Here is a 23,986-nt window from a genome sequence, read left to right as displayed (position 1 = left end):
CTGTGGGCCCTCACTGCCATGAGGATTGGCCCAGAGACTACACCTAGTAAAGAAGTGCTGGTGGGAGGGGTTGCTACTGTGAGAGAGCCAGCCGCCCCCTCTCCTTGCCCTCCCTTCAGCTTGAGGACATTCCCTCTGTTACTTATATATTTTATTTTGTTGGTTTTAAGTGTTCCACACCTACAGTGAGAAATTCAAACAATACAAAAGGGTCCCCAGTGACCGGCTGGCCTCCCCCAACACCTCACCAAGGTCCATCACACCTCCTGGGGCTCCTTCCGGGGTAACTGTGGGCCCGGGGCCAGCAGGCCATGCACGTGGAATCCGGGGGAATCTCCAGGCGGACACCTTTTCATGCTTCAGAAGCCCCTCTGAAAACAGCCTGTCTCCCTGCGCCCAGGGCGCCAGGGCTGAGGGAGGGCAGCCTGTGCCAGTGTGGGGACCTGCACAGGAGTGCACTTCTGGCCCCTGTCACGTACTGAGTGGTGGGTAAGGCAGGGTGAGAACCCAAGTCCTGGAGCTCCGGGCTGGAGGTGAGGTGGGGTCTGGATGCTGACCAACACATCCAGGCCAGAGGCCCAGGGAGCCCCTCGCAGCCCAGCATCCTCCTTTAGGTGGGTCCGCAGGCGGTTTGCCACCTTCCTCTTGGACACGGGTCCGTGGGTAGCAACACCAGGAAATCAGGAAGCTAGAAAGTTAGACTTCTCCATGCTAGGACCCGACTGACTCCGAGTGTTGACACTCCCCGCCCACGCACCACCCTCTGCATACTCTGGGGCTCACCCAGCCTGCCCGGCTCCCATAGGGAGACTCTGGGTTCCCGCCTCTCCAAGGCTAGCCCCTCTGGGGCCCAGGGCACGTTCAGCATACAGACCTGGCTTGGCCTTTGCTTTCTGGGGGCCCCCAGGCAGAGCTTCAGGCCTATCAGCCAGGATCTGGCACAGGACCTGGGGCCCAAGGCTAGAGCTTGGTTCCTGGAGCTCAGATACTCTAAGCCAGGAAGGTCCCCTGGCAGAGGGAACAGTGTGTGCATGGTGTGTGTGTGTGTGTGTGTGTGTGTGTGTGTGTGTGTGTGTGTTGGGGGCAGCCTGGACAGCAGAAGCTGAGAAGGAAGCAGGGGGGTGGAGCACAGGCTGCGAGGCAGGCCCAGGGCCTTGTAAGCTCCCTTCTGGATCCTCATTACCCCGCCTTCGCTGGCCTCTCCAGAACCAGGCCTCCAGCTGCAGGCCCCTCCCCGGGAAGGTGGGACAAGGTGGGTGACTGAGAGGCTGCATTCTCAGAGCAGAGGCCAAGGTGGACAGAGACGGACATGTCCTTCCAGTTCCCATTCCAGATGGCCAAGTCAGAGCCAAGCCGTGACCGCAGAGCATTACAGACAAGTGTGAGCAGTGTGGGAAAGGCCTATCTTAGCGCAGCTGAACCTGCCTGGCCAGGAACTGAGCTCCCTGTCCCTGGAGGTGGGCAAGCAGATCCGGGGACTCAGGAAAACCTAAATCCCACTCTGCCCAGCTGCTGGCCCCAGAACCAAATTCAGAAAAGCAAAGAACTCAGTGTCTGCCTGAGTTCCATGCAGCTGCCCAGCCCCAGCCTGGGACTGTGGAACGGGGCTGCCTGGGAGACTGAGCTCGCCCTTTAAGAAGGTCAAGAACCCTGCTGCCTGAGCCCAGGCCCGGTGTGCACTGGACTAAAGCCCAGATGCCACTGGATGCGTCTCAGAGATGCCCGGACCTCACAGCAAGCACCCAGGAGCTCCTTCACCACCACGGCACCCACTCCCGGACTCCAGCCGGACTAAAGGAGGCCGCCTCCCGGGTCCCTGCAAACGCTGTTGTTTGAGAGCCCTGGGGGCCAGCCGGAAGAGCTGGCCTGGCCTTCTCTGGGCTTTCCCTCCCCAGTCTCGTCGAGAAGAGGGACAGGACATCCGAGTATGTGCGACTGTCCGCTGGGCCGAGTCCCAAGTTCAAGGCACCTTTGATCTCCTGCTGAGTCATTGACATTCGCCGCCTACCTCCTCCACCCCACACGTTATTTGCTCCGGTTTCTAAAGGGGCAAAGGCTGGGAATGTTTGGGGGTGAGCTTGAGGTGATCGGGATCTTTGCGGGGTAGGGGTGGGTGTGGGTGGGGAGGAGTAATGAGGCTACAGGCTGGGACTGAAAAGGCGTATTGGGGTCAGCCTGTGACGCGTCCCAGATCTGCCGCATATGCTTTAGGGCTATGGCCCTGCGGAAGTGGAGAGCTCTGCAGGTTCAGGAGCAGAGGAGGGTCGGTTTCCAGTAGAGTCTCCAAGCAGCGCCCCAGGGGACCCGCTGTGTCCATTTCTCTTACAAAGTCCCGCCTGGGACTCCGCTCAGATCAGGGCCTGAATCTCCAGGGCCAGTCCGAGTCTTCAAAGGCCAGGGGAGACGCCAGGGGCTTACGCTCCTAGCGAGGGTGGAGACTGTGGACGACCCCGGGCGCTCCTGCGCCTGCAACGCGGAGTGAGACCGCCAGATGCCGCTGTGGCGCTCCGAGCGCGGTCCTCTGCCCAGCCCGCCAGGGGAAAGCCAAAGCCGCGCCGGCGGCGGGGCGGGACGGACCACTGAGGGAGGAGGGGAACCCGAGGCTGAGAAACGCCTACAGCGGCCGCAGACGCATTACCCCCTCTGCCGGCTTCGGGAGGTGGTTCGCTCCGGCCGTGCTGCGCTCGCGGGTTCCGGGGCTGACCGGCAGCAGCGCAGCGTGCACCGGCTGGTACAGGCGTCACGGGTCTGTCGCAATGCCGGGACTGCTCGTGGCTTTGCTGACCCTGGCGCTCGCCTACTTTGCGCTGCTGGACGGATGGTACCTGGTGCGTGTGCCGTGCGCCATGCTGCGCGCGCGCCTGCTGCAGCCGCGCCTTCTAGACCTGTTAGCCGAGTCGCGCTATGCCGGACGCGTGCTGCCTTCGGATTTGGACCTGCTGCTGCACATGAACAACGCGCGCTACCTGCGCGAGGCTGATGTGGCGCGCGCCGCGCACCTGGCCCGCTGCGGCGTGCTCGGGGCGCTACGCGCACTGGGGGCGCGCGCTGTGCTGGCCGCCTCGTGCGCGCGCTACCGCCGCTCGCTACGCCTGCTCGAGGCCTTCGAAGTGCGCACCCGCCTACTGGGCTGGGACGACCGCGCCTTCTACTTGGAGGCGCGCTTTATCAGCAGGCGCGACGGCTTCGTGTGCGCTCTGCTGCGCTCCAGCCAGCACGTGCTGGGCACCTCACCGGAGCGAGTCGTGCAGCATCTGTGCAAGCGCAGGGTGAGCGCCCTCCCCCCGCCATGGATGCACCCCCGCCGCGGGGTCCCGAGGACTCCTGGTCTTTGCCCCCTCCCCTGGAAAAGGCCCACTCCCTTGCAGTGCTACCGAGTACCGCGTACCATTCCAGACCTTTCCTTTGGGCCCGGGGCCTCCTAAACTGATGACTTCTTCTTGGGAGCTCCTAGGGTCCCCGAATCAACTCTCCATAACTGGACTTTGCATGCTCCCCTCCTGCCGCTTCTTAACCTGGCCCGTCAAGGGTCTATGCCCCACAGGCCACCTTTTCCAGAATAAGGAACCCCAGACCAGGTCTCTCCCAGTAGTCTAAGTCCTGGCACTGCTGTGTGGCCTGGAGTGTGGAGCCACCCTCTCTGGTCCTTGGTTCTGAACATAGTGTATGTGTGTGGGAGGGTGCCAGTAAAAGGAGATTGCTGGGAGTTCTTAAGAACCTGAGACCCCTGTTAACACAGCTTACAGCTGAGAGGCTGGGTCACCATCACCTGGGTTTGCTTTTCTTTTTCCAGTTGAAGAGAGGCCACAGTGCCACCTGGGGCTCAAGGCCCCTCCCAGCATAGCACAGCTGGCTACTGCAGCATGGCAACCAGGCCCTGGGGATGGCCACGGCATTGCTGCCGCAGTGGTTGCCAGGGCGGGTTCCTGAAAACATGCCGGGAGCTTCCATGCCCAAGCCAGGGCCTGTCCCGACCCCTCAATGCCCACAGGCAGGCACTGTCCTCTGTCCATGGACAGGCACCTCCTGAGCAGAGGAGGAACACAGCCTCACTTTAATTGGGAGGAGCCAGCCTTTCCCCGTATCAGAGTTGGGGAAACTGAGGTTCAGAGGTGATGGGAACTGCTTGACGCTGCACGGCAGGCCATAGGCACAGCTCCCTGGTTAAAGGGCCTGGACCTTCCCCCCACCCCTTTAGGGACAGAGATGCTCTGAGTGTCCTTTCATGTGTCAGGAGGCCAAGACTGGGGCAGTGACTGCCATCGAAGTTTAAATCGATGGGCTGAGAGCTGGGAACAGAGGAAGAACAGAGGGGAACCAAGGCAGCTTTGCTGCGAGGGAGGGTCTCTTGGACTGATAGGTCAGGTCCTCGTGAGGGATAAGGGGGTTGACCACACAGCAGGGGAGGGACAGCCCAAGAACACCCAGCCAGACACTGGAGGGCCAGGGGATAGCCGGGAGTTGCCTGGGTTTCTAGCCTGAGCCTCTGGGAGGGAGTCCCAGATGGAGTCTCGGGTTTTGTTTGGGGCGGGCTGAGTCCCACGTGCTGAAAGGCTGGTGTGGGGCAGGGTGGCCTTAGGGGAACAGCTGGGCTGGGAGGAGAGTGCTCCTGGCCTGGACATGCCCTGTGATGGGGGCAGCTCCCTTGTCTTCAGGGAAGGCTGGGGCTCCAGCTCCGATCACCTCTGCCTGGTCTCCTCAATGCCTGGGTGGGTGGGCGTTCACCTGGGGCTTTCCCCTCAACCCTGGGAACTCCCAAAGCCCGTCTGCAAGGCCTCTGACCCCTCAGGCAGAGCCCAGCGTCTCACCTGCCACTTCATCACAAATGGTGGCCCAGCATGCAGGCAGGCGGCTGGTGTGGCTGAGCGGGCAGGGGCGGGAATACCATGGTCAGGCCCAGAGCTGACCTGGGGGCAAGTCCAGAAAGAGAGGGGCTCACCAAGCCTCTGTCCAGTGCTCTCCCAGCAAAGCAGCTCTGATGGCCGCCTCGCTACCCCTGTACCCCCTACTAAGTCTTGACTCCACAGGCCCCTAGCTCCTCTGGGTCCCCCATCACCTGTCACCGCTCTCCAACCAGCTGGCCTCAGAGGGTTTTTACCTGGGTTCTGGGGCTACACGGAGGGCTCAGGGTGGCTCTGTAGGGGAGATAGGCCAGATAAAGGAGGGTGACATCTTGAGAGCTAGGGTGGGGAAGTGTAAACACTGGGCCCAGGAGGGTGGGGGCGCCTGGGGCTGGGGATTGGCCTTCGGACAAGGGAGCAGCAGCCTTGCTGGGTCCCCATGGCAGTGGGGGGCCCGTGGGAGCCTCACCCTCCTCTCCCCACTGCAGGTGGAGCCCCCTGACCTGCCTGAAGACCTGCTGCTCTGGATTGCCTACAACAAGGCCAGCAGCCGGCTGCTCCGGGCTGAGAGTGGGGTCGACGCTGCCAAGAACCAGTGACCACCACTCCCTGCCTGCCAGCCTTGACCTGGGGGCAGTTGCCCACCCAGCCCCTCCTGCCAGGGGGCAGAGAGTGCAGAATGGGCTGACCAGGCGGGGCTCTTTCCCAGCTGGAGTGGCCCTGTGACAACTCAGCCCCCTTCCCCTGCTCGGCCTCCCTCCCCCTTCCCCATTAGTGGTGCCCCTCTGGCCCTCCCTGCCCTGAGCATGGGATGGGCACCCTGATCTATCTGTCCTCAGGGTGGAGATGATGGGAAAAGTGGGGGGCCCACGTGTAGAGTGCTTGGAGAACAGGGACCATCTAGAGCCACCCTGAGCACCAGAGCCTGCAGCTGGAGCTGTGTTGGAAGTGCCAGTGGTGACGCCAGAGCCATCTTTGGGGCAGGGCGGGGGCTTGATTTAGCAAGGAACTGCCAGCATCTCAAGGCAGATTCCTCTGTGCTGGCGAGGGAGGGGCAGACCCTGGGTGGAGTCTGGAAGGTCAGAGGCCAGGCCAACAGAAGGGTGCCTAGGAGGGAGGCCTGGCTGCCTTCGGCCTCCCTGGGGTTGGGACGGCCTGCAGCCAAAACTCATGGCTGGAGCGTGTGTGTAGATCAGATGGCACAGGGTTTCTATGGAGGTGGTGAGCTTCCCGTGGCTAGGGGTGTCCTAGGCAGGACTTGATGCCAAGGAGGGAGTGGGATTCTGCCGGGGTGCTCTCTGCACCCCACCATCGCCTCTGCATCCCTCAGTGCCCATAGGGCTATGCTGTGTGACCGTGGGTGGGATCCTGCCCCCTCTGACCCTCCCGCTGGGCTGTCTGCCTGACATCCTGTCTTGCTGCAGAGTTTTTGCTTCCTGCTCTGAGGGGCTTCCTCTCTAGATGGGCTGGGGCTGGGCAGAGGTCTTCTTGGCTTTGCTCCAGTGGCCTGTCCTGGCAGCTGCTCTCAGGGCTGCCTGATGGAGTCACTGGCCGCATTCGCCCGCTCCAGCCTAATCCCTCTCCTTCGAGCTGGGGAAAGGGAGGCCTGCAGAGCCAGGCTCTGGCCCAGAGCCACTGAGCAAGGAGGCCCCAGCCTGGGCTCTGCACAATGGCTTCAGCTCCCTGGCTAGCAGGGGACACTGGGGTCAGAGCCTTGATTATGTGACTGCTGCCACGCATGTGTGTGGCCACTTGCTTGTGCCCCTGTACCTGCCCCACCGGCCCACAGGGCAGGCCAGAGCAGCTGGAGCCCGGAACTGCCTCCTTGCCGCCCTTCCAGGAAGCCAGCCACCAGCTGGCCAGGAGCACAGCAACGCCCGACTCCACGCTGCCGTCTGCCTTAAGCCACAATGGGAAAGCTGTAGTGTTGCTGTTTTATTTAAAGAAAGCCCAAGATTAAAGGGTCTTAAATGTGAGTGTGCGTGGGGAAGACCTCATTTTGAAGCCCTGGCCCCCAGGGAAGCAGCAGACACTCACGGGAGTGTGTTCTGGCATGGGGGGCAGTCCAGACTTGAGCTCCTGTGAACTTAGGGACCAGGATGGCAGGGCAGGACTTGTCCCCATTCCACAGAACGTGGGTTGCCCCAACCCCCTTCCAGCTCCTGGCCCGCTCCTCATCCCCAGCTCTTGAGCCTTGCCGTCCTGTCCATAGATGCCTGGCCCAGGTTTCCAGTTCATTCCCAGGGTCGAGTCCGTGATCCTCAGGAGTGCTTGGGAGGTCACCCCCAGTCTGGGCTTCCAGACTCCTGGTGGGGTTGGGGGAGTTGGGATCAAGGATAGGGGCTGTTCTGCAGGCCCCTTGAAGAAGGCAGGGAGGTGGGACCCCCCAGGACATAAAGCAAGTGAGTGATGGGGTGTGGGCCATGCTGTGACCACCTGCCCCGGAGGGCCCAGCTCTGCAGGCTTGGGAAAGAGCGGGCGGTTGGAAACAGTTGGGTTTGCAACAGGTATTCAGCAATGGAGAAGTGGGGCTGGAGGGGCGGCGTGGCCTGGCCAAGGTTGAGTGGCACGTCCGTGGTTTGCAGCCTGAGGGCAGAAGTGACCTGGCCTTGTGGGCTGAGGCAACTTGTATGGGACTGCGGGAAGGTTGCAAGGAAACAAAAGGAGCTTTTTGTGTGCAAAGGGCGAGAGTGGTGACTGCAGATCAGTTGGGCCCCATGTGGCGGTGTGGCCATGGCAGCAGGGGAGGCCCTTCAGAGGCTTGGTCCACGAAGGTGCCCAGGACCCGCGGGAGCCAGGGAACATCGGGCGGGAGCTTGATCAAAGGAGCGGGTCCTGGCTTCCCCAACCTCCTGCATCCTGTGTGGCTGGCAGTGCTCACGAGCCACTCTGACCACTTCCTTTCATGTCTAAACCAGGCAGAGGATCGTGTACCCAAGGGCAGCTGTGGAACCTAGCAAGGGGGTCACAGTGGAGGTAGACATGGAGCGGTGGTGACGTGGGTGGGCGTGCCAAGACAGGCTGGTCTGGGTGCAAGGATGGGAAACATGGTACTGTGAGGGGGGGCTGCCCAGTAGGGCCGCTGCCCATGTCAGGAGCGGAAGACCTCAGAGGCCATGGTTGGCAGGGAGGGTGCCCCATGTGGGAGCAGTGGCCGGGAGGGGGCACAGCCTTCCCTGTGTGTGTCTGTGGAGGCTCGAAGGCCTAGTGACCCCACATTGCCAGGTGAGGAGTGTGCTGGGTGACTGGGGACAGCGTCCACACCCTTGCCCAAAGCTCAGTCACAGCCTCAGACAGGATAATCAAAGGCGGCACTTGAATTCTCAGTCACCTGCCCTTGATCTGTCCTCTCCAGGCGGATGGTGGCCGTGCTATGCTGTCAGTGTGCTGGACACATGGGTGTACTCGGGCTGGTGGTGGAGGTCACTGGGCTGTGAAGGTTCGGCCCTGCTTGGGAGTTGGCTCAGGGCCACAGAACCCTTCAGACTGCAGGTCTTGCCCACAGGTTGCTGGGGCCTCCTAGGCCACCAGTCTCCTCCCACTGGGGGGGGTGTCAGTGGTGCCCGGCCATGAGTCCCTCGCCCCAGGAGAGACCTGCTTCAGGTCCTGGTGGCTGCCCCTCGTCAAGGAGCAGGAAATCCATGGAGGGGGTGATAACTGACAGGAAGGGGGCTCTGGACTCAGGGGCTGTGGGCTGCGGGTCCCTGCTCTGTAGAAGGCTACCCAGCCCTGGTTCACCATGGCTGGAAATGTGGGGTGCCCCTCCCAGGATCCAGAAAGCAAACTCTCCCAGGGGCCCAGCGAAGTTGCCAGAACAGGGCGTGGCAGAGGGCTGGTCTCAGAGTGGACAAAGGCCCTTGCCAAGGAATCTGGTCAAGCTGGGGCCTGTCTCCTGCCCTCCCGGAGGGCTGGTTCTCCTGCTGTGTTTCTAGTTCCGTATAGGACCATGTACATATGTGCATATGTGTGCCTAGTCAACCCAGACACAGGCCCAGGCAGCCCCCTGGGGACAAGGGGCGGGTTGGACAGGTGACTGGGGAAATGGTCTGGAGGGTTTGGTGCTGGCCCAAGTCCAAGGTGGAGTGAGGGTCCCCTCTGCACTGGAGCTTGGGTTTCCCTGGGCACTTGGAGCAGGGCCCACGTGGACTTCAGCCTGGAGAAGGCAGGTAGTGGACGCTCACGGACGTCCCGTCAGCCTCTCAGCACCTTCTGCCACATGACACAAGGGGACTATATCACCACAAGCATGACCACAGGGTAAGGCCTAGGGGCCAGGTGACAGCGGGGGTACTTCATGGTGCCAGCCCAGATCCTGGGTCACCCCTGGCCTGTCCGGACTGCCCTTCTGCCTGGCCTGGCACGTCCCCCTCTACCTAACGAGTCTCTGCCATTCAAGGCCCTGTCCTAATGTCCCCTCCCCTGAGAAGCCACCCATGACCTGGCCCTGGTAGGGGGGTGCTCCCTCTGCACATGGGGTCCCACTTCTTGCCCCGCCCGTCAGGTCTCCAGCCTCTGAGGGCCGGAATGCAGAGTGTTTCCTGGTCTGTGTGGGTGTCCCAGGCCCAGTGACTGTCCTCACCACAGGGAGACGGTGGGAGACAGATGGGGACAGTGATAGGCGTGAGGAGAGACAGCTGCACAGGGCCCAGGAGACTGGACAGAAGGGGAGGGGGAGGGGGTGACAGGGGACACAGGCCTATGGTGACAGCACCAGAGACGCAAGTAGAGGCCCCTTCCACCCCGGTGGACAGGTGCGAGCCCAGAAAGGAGACCAGGAGGCCTGGTGCAAGTGGGCCAGCTTCTTCAAGGGCATTCGGGGCTGGAGGGGACTGCATGGGGTGGGGTGGGGGGTTCTAGAGTTGGAGGCTCAGGAGGGAGGTGAGGGCGAGGGTGAGGGCCAGGCCGTGGAGGCTGCCCAGGGTGGGTGCCCCATCCACATTGCATAGATCAGTGTCACAGCAGAACACGGGCCACGTCTGGCCAAAGCTGTCCACATCCCAGGGCACGCACTCGCTGGTACAGGACATGGTCACTGTGGCGTCCCCTAGGAAGGAATACACTGTGGTCATGGGGCACCAGCGTCAGGCTGGCCAGGTGGTCCTGGCCTCACGCATGGCGCAGGACCCACTGTGGGGTCCCATGCCAGTCTCAGTCCCCCCACAATTCAGCCCCTCCTTTCCTTCCACCAACATTGGTTGAGTGCCTACTGTGCACCAGGGCCAGTGGTGACCTGTACAGGGATTCCTCACCGGGGCCCGAGCTGACCAGTGGAGACGGGGCCGGAGGCAGCGCTAGTGCTGGCCCTGGGCCTCAGCCCACCCAGCGCCCACTGACCTGTCTCCAGGGTGTGGACTGTGGCCTTGCACATGGTTTCAGTGGCATTGCAGGTGGTGATGGTGACACAGCTGGACAGGCTGCTGGTCTCATGACAGGTAAAGCACTGCAGGGCCACCACTGGGTGAGAAGAGTGGTAAGGGGCGAGTCAGGCAGGCCCTGCCACTTCCGAGCCCTCTGTCCTGGAGGCCCAGGTTTCAGTGGGACACTGCCACCCAGGGCACAGCTGCCCACTGGCCGAAAGTGTGAAAGTCCTGAAGCAGAGTGTGCCCGCAGGAGACGGGCTCCTGAGCCAGGGACAAAGCAGCTTTGGAAGTGCTGGGGAGGCACTTGATGTGGCAGGTTACCCCCTCGGTGTTCTCATTAACAAAGTGCAGGACAGAAGGGCTGGCTGTGCTGGGGCTTCCAGTTTAGGCAAGTGGGGTGAGGTGGGTGCAGGGCCAGGCTGGGCCTGGTGTGCCTGCAGGGGCCTGCCTAACAAAGGCAGGGAGAAGACAGTGTCCAGTGGAACCCAGGCAGGTCAGGGTGCAGGCCAGCAGGGGTGGGCCCCACCCCACATGGAGCCCAGGTGTGTCCAACTGGCCCAGGCACCCCACTCACACAGTGAGGCCTCAGGCTCCTCTGTCCCAACTGGGTGTCTGTCTCTCAGGCTATCCTCAGTTTCCCTTTCTGGGAAATGGGCAGAACCATCTGGCTGAGACCACTCCACCCAGCTCCTTCTCTGGTTGGGTGTGGGGCCTCTGAGAGGCTGGGAGGTCTCCCCCGGTTTCCTCAGACCTTTGTTCCCTTCCATATGTCTTGGTTTGTTTCCCTCTTGTCCACCCACGGTCACCCCAGCCCCTGGCACTTCCCTGGTCCGCCCAAAGCACCTCCTGAGACCTGCCCCACACCCTGCCCTGCACCATGGCCCCAACCAAGAAGCAGGATTCTTGCCCTGAGCTGAAAACACTCCCCACAACCCCCAGGGAAGGGCAGTTCCCCAGCTGGCACCCAGGGTTCTTTGCTGGTGACCCCTTTCCACCCAGACAGTCTCAGGCCTGGGGGTCAGCCCCCTCACACCACACCCCTTCCCTCACCATCTCAGGTGAGGGCGCCTCTGTTCTTGTGCCCCTTCCGTCCTGTCCCACCCACTCTCCTCCCTCTCCCCACACCAGGGAGACCACCATCGCCTCCTCCACTCCCTGTCCCCCCATCCCTTGCCGCTCACCGAGCTCACTGCAGGAAGCCAGCAGCAGTGCCAGCAGTGCCAGCCCTGTCCTCTGCATGGTCCAGTCCCCACACTTGCACCGCCACTCCACTCTGCACTTGTCCTTGGCCTGGCAAGCAGGGGCAGCAAACATCCAGCTCAGCCACCCAACTGACAGGTCAGCCAGCAGATTAGCGGGGTTGGGTTTTCACAGGAGGGTGCACCCACCCCCACCCCTGCCCCTCCCTCGTCCACCTGGACAACGCATTCCTTTGTGGGTACTTCTCCACAGGGCCCTGCTCCCTTCCTCAGTCTTCCACAACCGCAGGCTGGGGGCCCTCCCCTCCCCTTGTGACTTCTCTCTGAGGATTTGGGATTCCTCATTCCGGCTGTAAGTTCCCCTGGGACCCTTCACCTTCTCCCTTCTCCCCTCCATCTGGGACTGCCCTGCCTGGCAGGCCCCCAGGCGTCCTGGCAGAGAGTGGCAGTGGGTGGGGTGCCTCCCGCCTCCTGCCTCCCTCAGGCACTCTCCTGCCTTGGGTGTCCACTTCTGTCTCCAGGACCGACTCTTGATCTAGTGGCTCTGGTTTCAAGTGCTCCCAGGGTGCCAGGGCCCTACCTCCCAGCTCCTTTGAGGTGGTCACAGGGGTGGGGGCATGGTTTGTAGTTATGGGGACAGATTGCTGCCTGGACATCTAGCCACAGGACGCTCAGAGGCTTAAGGAAACAAAGAGGGGAAAAGTGCTGGGTCAACAGAAAGGTCTTGGATGGAGAGCTGGGTCAACAGAAAGGTGGGGAGGGAGTGGGGTCGCCTTGGGGACGTTAATCCCGGTGTTCACCTCCATCTCTAATGGGGCCAATGGGGCTGCCCCTCAGGCAGGGCTCACCTGGTCTCCCTGCAGGTCTGGAAATGGACGGGAAGGCCCTTGGCCAAAGCTCAGACAGGAGAGAGGTGAATGTGAGTCTGATGATTGAAGCCTGGCTCCAGCCACTGCCTCCGTACCCACCCCCCCCATACACACACACACACACACACACACACACACACACACACGCTGTGCAGGTGCTTCAGCCTCCCAGGATGTACCTGCCAGTCACCCTGTCACCCCTCCTCCGAGCCCCACAGCAGCTGCCAGAGCAAACCCTAGGTGGGGCTGTAGATGGAGCCCTGGGGCCTCTCACGGACGAGCAAAGCCTTGGTCTTGCTTGGCTGTGCCCAGACTCACTCGGGACCCCACTGCACCCACCTGACTCCAAATCCTCCCAGATTCTGCTGCTGTTCTTCCTGCTGCCACAGACGCCCCTCCCTCCATGGCTGAAGTTCTGTCTGCAAACCCCCTTCCCCAGGCTTTCCTGGGGGACCAGGGATCAACTCATTCGAGACCTGGTCTTCGCTCAAGACTGAGGGCCTGTGTCTGCTGAGCACTGGGTGGGGCTCAGAGTGGCTGTGGGCACCTAGTGTCCCCTCAGGCCCCAGCCTGTCAGACAGAATCGAGGGCTCTTCCTTTCCTCGCTGCAGCCCTGGAGGTGCCAGCAGGGACAGCACGGTGGATGTGGGCCCAGAAGCTCCCAGCTGCTGGCTCACCGAGAGAGGTCGCCTGGAGGGCTGGGGGAGCCAAGGCAACGGCGGCCTGTCGTCTGGTTTCACACTTCGCCACACCGCCAGGCTGCAATCGGGCATTGAAGCAAGTGAGCTAACTGGCTCAGACACCCACCACACACACCTTACATTCCTCCGCAGGTCTAGCCGATAACTTTGCCTTGGGCCAGCACAACCCAATCCATCCTGTCCTCAGACGCAGAGGCCCTGCCCATACTTTCTGTCTGGAGCACACACCTGGAGCCCAGGCATTCGCTCCTCTTAGAATTTCTGCCTGAGCCCCCGAGAGACCCAGGCTGAACTTTTCTGCTAGTTGCAGCTGTCTGCTAAGGGTGGGAGAAATGAGGCCCAGCCTGGGTCTGGGTTGGCTCTGTCGAGGGTGCCTCAGTGATGACAGGCCTCCACCCTCCCCTCGGTTCCTCCAGGAACCTCCAGGGTCAGGGCTCAGCCAATGTTCATCTGCTCGGCATGGCCTCCACTGCCTGCCTGTGGGTGGTGTCGGGCAGTCTCTACAGAGCCCCAAGAAGCTTGGGCTCCTGTTCACTCCCTCTGGGGGTATCTGGCAGAGCAGACCAATGGATCTTAAGCCAATGTTTCTAGCTGTGAAGAAGATGCACAGTGTGAAGGCCTCCCAAGGCAGCCGCTGAACCCATTTCTTCCATATCCTTCCAAAAGGCTCCCAGTTCGGCTGTGCCCTAATGGATCAGCACCTGTGTACTAGATACTGATGCTAGCAGGTACTTGGGCTGCGCACAGTCAGTGCAGAAATCATGCTGCAGTGAGCATCTTCTGTACACAGTCTGCACACCCTTCACCACAACCACTGGGAATCATGCTGGGAGGGACGGCGCTCGGTCGATGTAGACCCGTGCCATCTCCTCCACATGTCACAGGTCTTCTAGTCCCCTATCTCCATCACAGCCGCTCCACTCTTTCAGATTTCCAGTTGTTTGGAATAAAAGTTCCTTAGAGGAACATGAGAGTTTGAAGTGGTGGCAGCTTCTCATTGGCTGCAGGTGGGGGAAGGCTGAGAGGAAATCTTCCCTCTTCCTGCTGGACCATGCAAGAAGCTGCAATGAGGGCATATGCATGAGAGCTCTGCCTTCATGGCTCCCCGACTCCATTTTGAATAAGTTTTCCTTTATTCATTTTCACATTTTCCCCTTTTGATCAAGGTGTTTCCTCAAAAGCACGAGGCTTTCCCATATTTAGTGGCTTTGTCCCGTGGTGCCCTGAAGGACCTTCTTGGCGGTCATGTCCCATATCAGAGGGAGCGTGCATAGTGACGAAACCACTGAAGGCCGTATGTGAGTAACCAGGAAGGTACAAAAGGGAACTCGCAGGCATTTCCCAAAGTTCCTGTCGTGTTGCGGTTACAAGCATTGGAGAACATCTCGAAGTCTTGGGTCAGCATCATGCTATTGGGTGCGTCGTTTCTAGAGAGGTTTGACAGACAACAGGTAGAGACTTGAAAAACAATTATACAAAACAAAATGAACAGCAGAACAAATCCAGTTTGTATAATGGTCCGAATCCAGGAGCCCAAACCTGAAGGTAACCAGCTAAATAGATTAAACGACCAGGGGTCAGTTACATTCTCTGAACATTCTAGGAGGGTCTACTGTGCAAAGGTCGTGCATATGGGATTTGTGCTGTTCTATGAGACACGTATTATATAGTTAAGGGTGAGAATGAGGTGCTGCAGCACAGTCTTGTGTTGGAAAGCATCTGGGAGATAATTGTCACTGCCGGATGTGGGGACATTTAAGAAAAACCTGGGTATGGGGGACTTGGTGTGCAGGAGCCGTAGGCTGTAAGTAACATCCAGGGGAGACCAGGTGAAATTAGCAGTAGCATTAGGAACGAGTGAAAACTCGGTTACGGTGAGGATGAGGGGGTTACTGCTGTCACGGACAGGTGGAGGTGTCTGATGACAAATCCAACAGTCAGAGAGGGGTTGGGAAATGTGGACAAGGGCATTGTACTTCCAGGAAGAGAGGGAGAAGAGAAAGAACAAGCAAGGGAAAGAGGGTGTCCAGGCCTGTTCCTGCCCGCATGGGAAAGCTGTGTGCCTCAGGTGTCATCTGCTTCAAGCCCTGAAACCTTGAATTCTAGGTCATCGCTTGGTTTGCAAGCTCTTTGGGTTTTGGAGCTTTGTTAGGTGTGAACGTGAATCCAAGAATGGATTTCTTGGAACCTGGCAGCACAGGGGCTGTGAATAGCACTTGATAAGACCTTTCCAACGAGGCTGAAGAGTCTTTTGGGAGGTGTCTTTTTCCAATAAACAAAATCCCCTGGTGGCAGCGTGTGATGTTTGCAGTTTTAGTCACCGGTGCACTGTGAAAAGGTTGCTCTACTAAAGTGTGGTTATTTTTAAGGGATGCAGTTAGACCTTTAAAATACTGTCAAAAAAGGTGAAAAGCTAGATTCATGGGGCTCCTAGTAATTATCTCAAAGGGCGAGAGTTTATGAATTCAAAAGGGGTGTAACTGAGACTGAGAAGGACCTACAGCAATATCTTGGCCACGGTATTTGGAGGGTTTCCGCAAATTTTGCCAATTGGGTTTTGATGATGCCATTTGGCACTGCAAGGCCGGCAGCTAGGGGTGTTTCTGAAGTTGGGGATGGTGAGCAGAAAGGCCTTTGGTATTGAAAGGGGCCCCATGACGGGTGAGAGCCCTGAAGGGCACACCTGAGAGCCGATGTAAATACGGTGGCAGCGACCCACCAGCCATGCCATCCTGCCCTGGGGGGCAGAGCACGTGGCTATTCACAGGGAGTCCACCCACCATCCCAGAGACCCCTCTCTCTGCTCGGGCTGCTCCAGTGGCCTTTGTCCACCCCTCTGTCTGGTGAGCTCCTTAAGGCTGGGGGCACAGCCCCTACTCCCAGGTGGAGAGATGGAGCGGGCTCAGGAGCCAGAAAGCTGGAGTGGAGGGGTGGGTTCTTGGGGTCCCATCTCTCTCATCCAGCCCCACCAGCCTTCCCCAGGGACTCCCCTCAAAGGGAGCCACTGGGTGAGGTGGTGGGTCTGCCTGTCTCCCATGGAACCAACCGTTCCCAGTGCACCTCAGGAATCCCCATTCACTCCCCTCCCACGGGTTGTCCCCTTGCCCTGTGCAGGGGTTGGCTCTGAGGTCAAGACTGGATGAGCCAGGGTGGAAAGGAGTCTAGGACCGACAGAGCCACCAGGACCAGCCAAACCAGACCGGAAAGGTGGGGCTGAGATCAGGCCAGGCTGGCTGGTGGGCAGACACAGAGAGAAGGGCAGACACACTAGTTCAATGAGATACTGAGGGGACCGCTCTGAGATGACAGTGTGAGCAATGGTGGGAGCTATGACCTTGGGTGGGGTCCCCTGCTGGTCAGGGTCAAGGTTAGGGCTTCTGGTCAGCCTTAACTCCTGGCAGAGCCATGGCCCTAGGAAGTATCCAGACCTCGGGAAGTGAGATAAAAGGGAAGGGGCACTGTCCACCTATCTGTCCATCCATCCATCCATCCATCTGGGGCCCCCTGTGTGCCAGGCCCCAGACTGGGCACTTGCACCCACAGCCTTGTTAATTCTCACAAGTCCCCGGCTTGGTGCGAACTGTCATTCCCTTCTATCGTCAAGACAACTGAGGCTCAGAGATGTGAGTGGTGAGCTGCAGGCCACCCCGAGTTGTAGGATCCAACAAAACCCGCTCAAGGGGGAGCGTGAAAAAGGAAGGGGCCTTTGCATTTCTTTCCACCTTTCTCAGAGTTTTAGAATTATGAATAAAATACGTGTTCGTCACGACAAATCAGAGGAGATGAAACAGCAGTTGCTTGGACGTGCTTTGCGTCTGGCTGCAGATGCCAGCCTGAGGGGCTCCAGGTCAATGCCGGCAGTGCCGGCTTCTTCCCAGTTGCATCCCAAGTTGAATATCTAGTACACCTGTGCACGGGAGGTGCCGTGGCATGGTCAGCCAGCCACCCCGGGACATTCAGGCTGCTTCCTGACTTGAGATGCCACAGAGAGCTGCAGGGAAGAGAGCCCAAGCACCTGTGTCTATGGGGGAATCTCATTTCTGTTGGAGAGATCCCGAAAGTGGGAACGCCCACTGCCTGGCCAGCAGCCCTGGACCCACGGTCCTGACACAGGTGGGGTATGCCCAGGCTGCCTGGCGCCCTCTGCCCTCCTCTCTCTGCCACTCCACCCCACGGCCCGGCACCCAGACACAGGTGGGACACCCTGACTCTGGTCCTTGTGGCTTCTCAAACCTCTGGTTCCAATTATTTCCTTCTAAGCTTTCCTGACCCTAAGCTCTTATAATGATTTAACACACCAAGATTCTCTTAAGTTTATAAATCCACCTCCCTGGCTTCCCCCTCCCAGGCTTGGGGTGCAGAGCCTCCTGGCTGGTGGGAGAAGAGACTGTACAGTAAGGCAGGAGTGTGGGGGGCGGGCGAGGAGGCCAGCCAGCCTGAGAGCAACTACGTCACCTCTCTGTGCCTCAGTTTCCTCACCGGCATGATAATGGTGCCTACCTTGCTTTTATCGTGGAGTTTAGAGCCACAACCACACAGAAACAGGACAGACATGAGTGACCATCTTCATCGAGGCAGTGGGTACAAGTTGGCTTGTTTGATTTCCGCGGGTTCCCCTTATTGTGCAGTACCACACACTTCCACTAGAGGGCCTGGCCCAGCATCCGTTGACCGCCTTTTGTGCTTCCTGCTGGGTTCCAAGGGCAGCCCAGTCAGGCAGAATCCTGTCTGTGGGGATGGGGTGAGCAGCATGGTCCCCAGGGCTGGGGGCAGTGTTGACAGTAGTAGGATGGGACTAGGTCAGGGTGGAAGACAGATGCAGGAGACAGGTGTAAGAAGCTCCCACGCACTGTAGCATGCTCAGCTCCCAGTGCTCTGTGACCCCAGTTCCAACAGCAGCCAGACAGGGTTCTACTCCATCACCCATTGGGATGAGAGGGAGGGAGGACCTGGTCCCGGGGCTCCTCCCAGCCCTGGCCAAGGATGCCACCTGACCCAGGACAAAAAACTCACACAAGCAGGGTAACAATGGTTTCCCAGGCCTCTCCCGCTGGGTCAGGAGGTCAGGGACTGCTGGGGACGGAGGCCCACATCTGCTCCCGCTGCTCTCCCTCGTAGCCGGCATCCTGAGGCCTGTGCTGGCCTGGCAGCCAGCTTGGGGGTGGGGGTGATTGGCCACTTACCTGAGGCTGACTGCTTCTGACGTGGGGTCTGGCTTCCTCTCAGCCTCCCTAGGGTGGAGCTCACACCTGATTGGGCCCCAGGGGGAGGAGACAGCCAGGTTCTGGCCAGCAGTCTGGGCTGGGCACTCCACCTGCCACTCTTTGGGGCTCCCAGGTTCCTGCCTCCGGGCCCAGGGTGAGGCCAGTCCCTGCAGAGCCTCTGGGGGATCCAACCCAGGCCTGCCTGAGGACCCCTAGCACGGGCTCCCCCAGGACGTCCTGCTTCTTGAGCTCCTCTGGTCTCTGAAGTGAAGCTCTTAAGATGGAATTTCCAGCACAGGCTCCCAATGAGAGCCACAATTTGGGGCCAAGGGATACCCCGCCCCCCGCCAAGGGCATTGCCACTGAAGCTGAGGGCACTGGTCAGATGAGGAGGCCTGAGGTCTTGTGTGACCAGGGCACAATGTTGCACGACCTGTCTGGCCTCCCTGGAAGGATGGCCTGCGCTCCCTGGGCCACCAGGATGACCAGTGCTGAGCAGACCTATGCTTCCCAAACCTGGCCACGGATGGGGCTCACCTGGGGTGGGGGCCCTTTCAATAATGCAGATTTTTGGGTCCCTGGGGGTCCCAACACCTAGCTAGGTTGGGGTACCTGGCGGCCACTCCCCAAGATGTGGTGGAGCACTTCAGCCTGGGACAGAGCTCTCGCCTTCCCCTCCCGCAGAGTCAGAAGCCCGTGGGCCCCTCGGGCTGGCCAATGACCTTCTGGGCAAAGGCTGGCTCACCATGAGATTCTTCCACCGGAATCCTGCCGCCAGCGGCCTGGACAGTGGTCATCCCTCTTGAGAGGGCAGAGGGAATCCGGGCAGCAGCTGGCAGGAGCGCGAGCCTCCCGCCCTCCTCCCCTCCTTTCCAGCCCCGCCCCCTCAGCCCAGTTCCGCCCCCAAGAGCGCAGCTCCGCCCCGGGACTAGCCTCCCCTCCCCCAGGCTGTATGACGGGTGGGTGCATCCTCTCCAGCGCCTCAACACCAGGCCTCAGGTGGCTCACCGCCCTGCCCAAAATAGCCCTGGGGTTAGCTCTCAGGCCTGACCAAATATAGCTCAGCCAGCCTGACTGCCTGCCTGCCTGGCCCCACTGGCAGCACCAGCCAAGTGAGTGGGGAAAAGTCAAGAGTTTGGCTGAACAAGAAGGGACAGACCCCTCCCTGGATGTGGACACTGCTTCTGAGGCTGGAGAGGCCTCAGGGGCCTCCTCAAGCGGAGCCACCTAACACTCCCCTGCCAGTGTTAGGGAACTCAAGGGGGGATCACACTTGGGGTGTTCTATTCAAGAACTAGCTGAGCCGTGGTAGTCCTTAGGTAGTTTTATTTCCTTGACAAACAATGGAGACGGTATTCCCAAAGCTCCCATCTCCCTGAAGGGAGGCTTAGCCATTGCTTATATACACTATTTGGTTAATTACATGTTATTTTCTTCTTTTGCAGTTGGCTAAACTTATCTGGTTATGGCTTAGATCAAGTTCATCCAGTTACAACTGTGTCTGCAAAGTACTGCATTTCAGCATTTAGCAACAGCATTTAGTAGAAACCACTCAGACCTGAGACCCCTGTCCTGTCTAACACCAAGGCCGCCTGGCACTGCTCCCTAGGACAGCTGGGACAAAGGCCTTCCTCACATGGCCCTCATCCCACACCCTCTCCAGGGCTGGCAGGAAGGCGGGGCATGTCTCCCTGCAAATCAGTGTTCCGTGGCTGACTTAGGACCCCCTAAGTGTCACACTTTGCTGGATGTCCCATCCTGGGACAGGAGGACCAAACTCTTCCACCAAGGCCAGACCTCTTGGGGAGGCCCAGTCCCACAGGGGCCTTTTGAAATGCGAAGGTCCTGTCCTGGGGGAAAAGGTGGTTGGGGGAGGTCAAGCATCCTCTCACAGATAGTTCTGGGTGTGGCTGAGAGTCCCAGGGAGGGCACAGGAGTGGGGAGTGCAGGGTGAGAGGGTAGGGCTGTGCCTCTCAGAGCTGTGTCCTCCAGTGGGTCTGGGGCTGGGGAGGAAGTCCAGGGTTTCAGAGCAGACCCCAGAGGGTGGCCAGGAGTATGAGGGCCAGGGTCAGGGTCCCTGGGGCGGCGAGGCCAGCACCATTACAGAGGTCGTACTGGCAGCAGACGGTGGTGGACGCGTGCTTGGAGTAGCCATCGTACACGGTCTCGAAGCAGCTGGGCACACAGGATTTGCTCACCTTCATCTTGACTGGGGTGTAGTCTGCAGAGGATGGGAGGCTGGCTGGGACCCTGAGAGGGGCCGGGACCCCAGGTTGGCCCAACCCCAGCATGCAAGGCCATTAGGGCAAGTTCCCCCTCAGCTGGGAGGACTCCCAAAAAGGATCCTGCAGCCCTCACCCCTCAGTCTCCCCAGGAAGGGCTGTGGGGACATCCCACTGACTCACAAGTGCGTGTGGTCATGCAGTAGGTGACCATGGCTGGGCAGCGCATGGGGTTGAAGCAGTTCTCGCCATTGTAGGAGCACACGTGGCAGTCCAGAGCCTGGGCTGGGGTTCAGGGGTGGGGTGGAAGGGGCCTGGGGGTCACCGGACAGGGAGAGGCCCCTCCACCAGCCTGCCAGGCCCCGTCCCATCACCTTCCCCGGGGGCAGAACAGCTAGGAGAGGTGGTCAGCAGGATGCTGGCCTCCCTGCCCACTTGCAGCCTGCCTGCCCCCAAACATTGGTCTTTTCATCCGCCATCCTCCGCCCATCTTACCCAGAGGTAGGCCCACCAGAGCCACCAGGAGCAGGGCGAGCAGGGGCGCCATGGCTGGAGGCGAGGAAAGAGTGGAAGTGGGGAGGTGGGCAGCAGCTGGTCCTTGACTCAACTCAGGCTGGGGCTGGAGCAGGGCACAGAGGGGGTCAGACAACCCCTGGCTCTCCCGGAGCTCCTGGTCTACTGGTGGCACTGCAGCCCTGCACAGAGGGGCACAAGAAGGGGGAGTCCTGAAGGGCCCACAGGGGGCCCGGGCTGGAGTGCCAGGGAGCAGAGGAGCCACCCCGCTCAGCCTGGGCATCAGGGAAGATTTCCTGGAGGAGGGGGTCATGAGATGAGATGAGAAAGGGGCAGGGGTGGGCCACTGCAACTAAAGAGACCAGTACCTGCAAAAACAGACGACCTGTGCAGACTGAAGCAGGCAGTGCAAAAGGGGTGGACATGGTCAAGAGGTGGCTGGGGAGGGGGGAGGGGCCGTGAATGCTAGGCCCAAACCCACACTACCCAGGGGCTGATTCATGCAGGGGCCCTATGGGAGCTTGGCACACAGCCCCCTCCTCACCCAGGTCCCTGGCTATGGGGTGACTGGCCCGGGCAGAACGTGCCCCATGAGTGGGTTTCTCCTCACTGCTCCCTATTCTCCTTTACTCCTGGAGTGTCCTTGCGTAGGTCCCCCACTTCCTGCTACTTTCAAGGCCCAGCCAGGGACCCTTCTTCCAGAAAGACCTCCAGAGCCCTCCCTGGGCTCTCAGGTCTAAGTCAGGGCCACTGCCGGACCTCCTAGCAGTGGTGAGATACCTCCAGTCTGTGGGGAATGCGCTTAGAATGCATTCCAGGGGGCACTTGGCAAGATGAACCGGATGGAAATACCCACCTCCAGGAAGGGGCTGGGGGGGTCTGGACTACGACACCTCTCTCCCCCACGGGGATATTCGGGCTCCAGGTCCCGGGCCCAGAGGACTAAATCAGACTCCCCCTTCCTGAAAACAACTCCATTTTCAAGACCCATTTCCCGGGCGTCAGCTCTGGGATGCCGAAGGCCTGAATAAGGCCAGGCTAGCGTTACAGCGCTTCCCCCCACTCCCGGAGACCCCGCCTCAAAGACTGAGGGTCCTAGCTGAGTGGGTGTCCAGTGACCTTTACCACACTGAGCCCCCGCTGGGCCCGTAACTCACCCGCAGCCATTCTCTGGCCCCTGTCTGGGGCTGGACAACGCGCCGCTCCCTGTGTCCCGCAAAGATCGCACCGCAGCGCTGCGGCGGAGAAGCTCCTGGGGCCTGTGAGCTCACTGCAGTCCCCGCCCGATCCCGCCCCCAGTCCCGTCTTCGGCCACGCCCCACCATCCGCAGCCCCGCCTCCAGCTCCACCGGCTCCACCGCCCTGGCCCGCCTGCGGGCTCCTCTGTCTCGAGGGGGCGAGGACCCCATCCCTGGCGTCAGGACGCTGCGACAGTGCGGACAGCCAGCTACGCCCAGACACATAAATGGTCCCACAGTGACACTCGATTGTCAGATGCACGTGCACTGCCCCAACATCACTGGCCATCTCCATGGGGTCTGGCAGTGGTCAGTGTGGCTAACTCTTCGGTACGCCCACTCCTTTCCCGTGTTCTATCAGCGGTACTTCGCCCAGTCTCCCACGCCGCGTTCCTTAGTCGGCCCATATTCAGCCTGGTCCCTACCTGGCGCTGCCGTACCTGCTCTCTGACCTCTGCAAATTACTTAGCATCTCTAGGCCTTAGTGGCCACACCTGGTGCCAGCTGACAGCGTAAAAGCAAGCTTTGAAAGGATCCGTTGTTTCATGGACCTCTCGCACCGTAATAATATCAATATTAAATAGTTGTTTTTTATATAACTTTCCTAACATTTACCTTTTGTTACGTTTAAGATTTCTCATGGGCCCTAAAATTTTCATTTTTTTAAATGCCAGAAATAACATTTCTTTTACTGTAAGGTTTTTTTTTTCTTTAAAAGAGATGAGCCATTTGGGAGGCCCTTAGGCACTGAGCCCCCAGAGCACAGTGAGCAACGTCCCAGCACAGACTAGGATGGTTGGTCACCCTCTTTGTCAAATAGTCACCGAGCTAGACGCCCCGTGTGCCAGTGTTGATACGGTAGGGAATGAAACTGACACGTTCCCAATTATTGTTGCCCTCATTTAAGCTCACACTGTTGGGCATAAAAGAAACACATAAGCCAAAAACAGAGCATGTCGTGGGCCATGTTGAATCAGCGGAAGCTGGATTTACCGCTCTGCCTTAAACAACTACAAAATGGGGCCCAAGCCCCCAAAACAATGTTTTTCAGACATGGTGCACCAGGCAGCATGGGGCAGTGATCCTGGAGGAAAGGGAAGCAAATAAAGGAGCTGCAGGCCACAGAGGAGCAGGACGGGGGAACCCAAACGCAGGCTCTCTATTTGCGGAGCCGGTGTAGAGCTATATTTCACAGGGCAGAACAGAGAGAAGAGAGCTGCCTGGAATGAGAACTGGGGAGGTCAGCCAGGGGGTTCCCAAGTCTTCAGCTGAGTGCCCATCAGGCACGCATTGGAGGAACCTTCCCAGAGATATGCAAGGAGAAGGCAGAACAGTTCCCAGAACTCACACAGGGTTGGCAGGAGTTCACCTGTGTGAGGGGGGAGGAGAAACCTTGAAATGCTGGGCCTTTGGGCACAGTGCTCAGAAGGAAATTGCCTCAGTCATGTGGCCAACTCTGCCCTGGATTAAAGGTCACACCTGGTCCCTCTAACACAGCTTAAAATCAAGCCTTGAAAGGGGCCAGTCATCTCCAAGTAACTTAATTGCATCCTACGACCACCTAGGGTCACCTATAAAGAACACTGCACCCAACAGAAGAACACATTCTTTTCACGTACACACAGAACGTTTGCCGAGATAGACTATATTCTGGGCCTTAAAACAAATCTCAGTACATTTACAAGGATTGAAAGCATACAAATTATTTTCTTGAACTACACTGAAATTAAATTAGAAACCAAGAACAGAAAAATATCCATAAGATCCCCAAATATTTAGAAAGCTGAACAACACACTTCTAAATAACTTCTGGGTCAAAGGAGAAATTTAAAAGGAAAT

General features: G+C 59.4%; 3 protein-coding genes and 2 long non-coding RNA genes across 12 annotated transcripts; 2 read left to right on the top strand and 3 right to left on the bottom strand.

The window, feature by feature from the left end:
- The first annotated feature begins 1,234 nt into the window (after positions 1–1,234).
- Positions 1,235–6,817, top strand: THEM6 (thioesterase superfamily member 6). Its single transcript, XM_019712278.2, has 2 exons — positions 1,235–3,269; positions 5,330–6,817. Exons 1-2 carry the CDS (start codon positions 2,757–2,759, stop codon positions 5,438–5,440), a joined length of 624 nt encoding a protein of 207 aa, XP_019567837.2. The 5' UTR covers positions 1,235–2,756; the 3' UTR covers positions 5,441–6,817.
- A 2,808-nt stretch (positions 6,818–9,625) lies between these two features.
- On the bottom strand, positions 9,626–12,361 carry LOC109434880 (ly6/PLAUR domain-containing protein 2). 5 transcript variants are annotated; one of them, XM_019712281.2, is made up of 4 exons: positions 12,249–12,361; positions 11,383–11,491; positions 10,176–10,295; positions 9,626–9,885 (listed from the first exon to the last, which is right to left on the bottom strand). In XM_019712281.2, exons 2-4 carry the CDS (start codon positions 11,438–11,440, stop codon positions 9,695–9,697), a joined length of 369 nt encoding a protein of 122 aa, XP_019567840.1. In that variant the 5' UTR covers positions 11,441–11,491; positions 12,249–12,361; the 3' UTR covers positions 9,626–9,694. The 5 variants fall into 5 exon arrangements, with proteins under 5 accessions (XP_019567840.1, XP_074173265.1, XP_019567839.1 ...); XM_074317164.1 differs by lacking the exon at positions 12,249–12,361 and adding an exon at positions 11,786–11,920 and having other exon boundaries at positions 11,383–11,493; XM_019712280.2 differs by lacking the exon at positions 12,249–12,361 and adding an exon at positions 11,777–11,911.
- On the top strand, positions 11,628–13,174 carry LOC141567954 (uncharacterized). The gene is made up of 3 exons (XR_012490999.1): positions 11,628–11,752; positions 12,264–12,319; positions 12,881–13,174. It is a non-coding gene; the product is annotated as an uncharacterized LOC141567954 (long non-coding RNA).
- Positions 13,175–14,080: 906 nt separating this feature from the next.
- LOC141567953 (uncharacterized) lies at positions 14,081–19,069 on the bottom strand. Its single transcript, XR_012490998.1, has 4 exons — positions 18,920–19,069; positions 18,154–18,219; positions 17,471–17,657; positions 14,081–14,397 (listed from the first exon to the last, which is right to left on the bottom strand). It is a non-coding gene; the product is annotated as an uncharacterized LOC141567953 (long non-coding RNA).
- Positions 19,070–19,483: 414 nt separating this feature from the next.
- LYNX1 (Ly6/neurotoxin 1) lies at positions 19,484–22,202 on the bottom strand. Of its 4 annotated transcripts, XM_074317162.1 has the most exons (5): positions 22,067–22,165; positions 21,278–21,347; positions 20,892–21,091; positions 20,580–20,681; positions 19,484–20,395 (listed from the first exon to the last, which is right to left on the bottom strand). In XM_074317162.1, the coding sequence occupies exons 3-5, from the start codon at positions 20,941–20,943 to the stop codon at positions 20,199–20,201; spliced, it is 351 nt and encodes a 116-aa protein (XP_074173263.1). In that variant the 5' UTR covers positions 20,944–21,091; positions 21,278–21,347; positions 22,067–22,165; the 3' UTR covers positions 19,484–20,198. The 4 variants fall into 4 exon arrangements, with proteins under 4 accessions (XP_074173263.1, XP_019567864.2, XP_019567861.2 ...); XM_019712305.2 differs by lacking the exon at positions 21,278–21,347 and having other exon boundaries at positions 22,067–22,202; XM_019712302.2 differs by lacking the exon at positions 21,278–21,347 and having other exon boundaries at positions 20,892–21,015; positions 22,067–22,199.
- Between the last annotated feature and the right edge of the window lie 1,784 nt (positions 22,203–23,986).

Source organism: Rhinolophus sinicus, linkage group LG12 (assembly GCF_036562045.2).
Source record: "Rhinolophus sinicus isolate RSC01 linkage group LG12, ASM3656204v1, whole genome shotgun sequence".
Taxonomy (NCBI): Eukaryota; Metazoa; Chordata; class Mammalia; order Chiroptera; family Rhinolophidae; genus Rhinolophus; species Rhinolophus sinicus.
The sequence above is the reverse complement of the archived record's forward strand: the minus strand, read 5'-3'. Positions and strand labels throughout refer to the sequence as shown.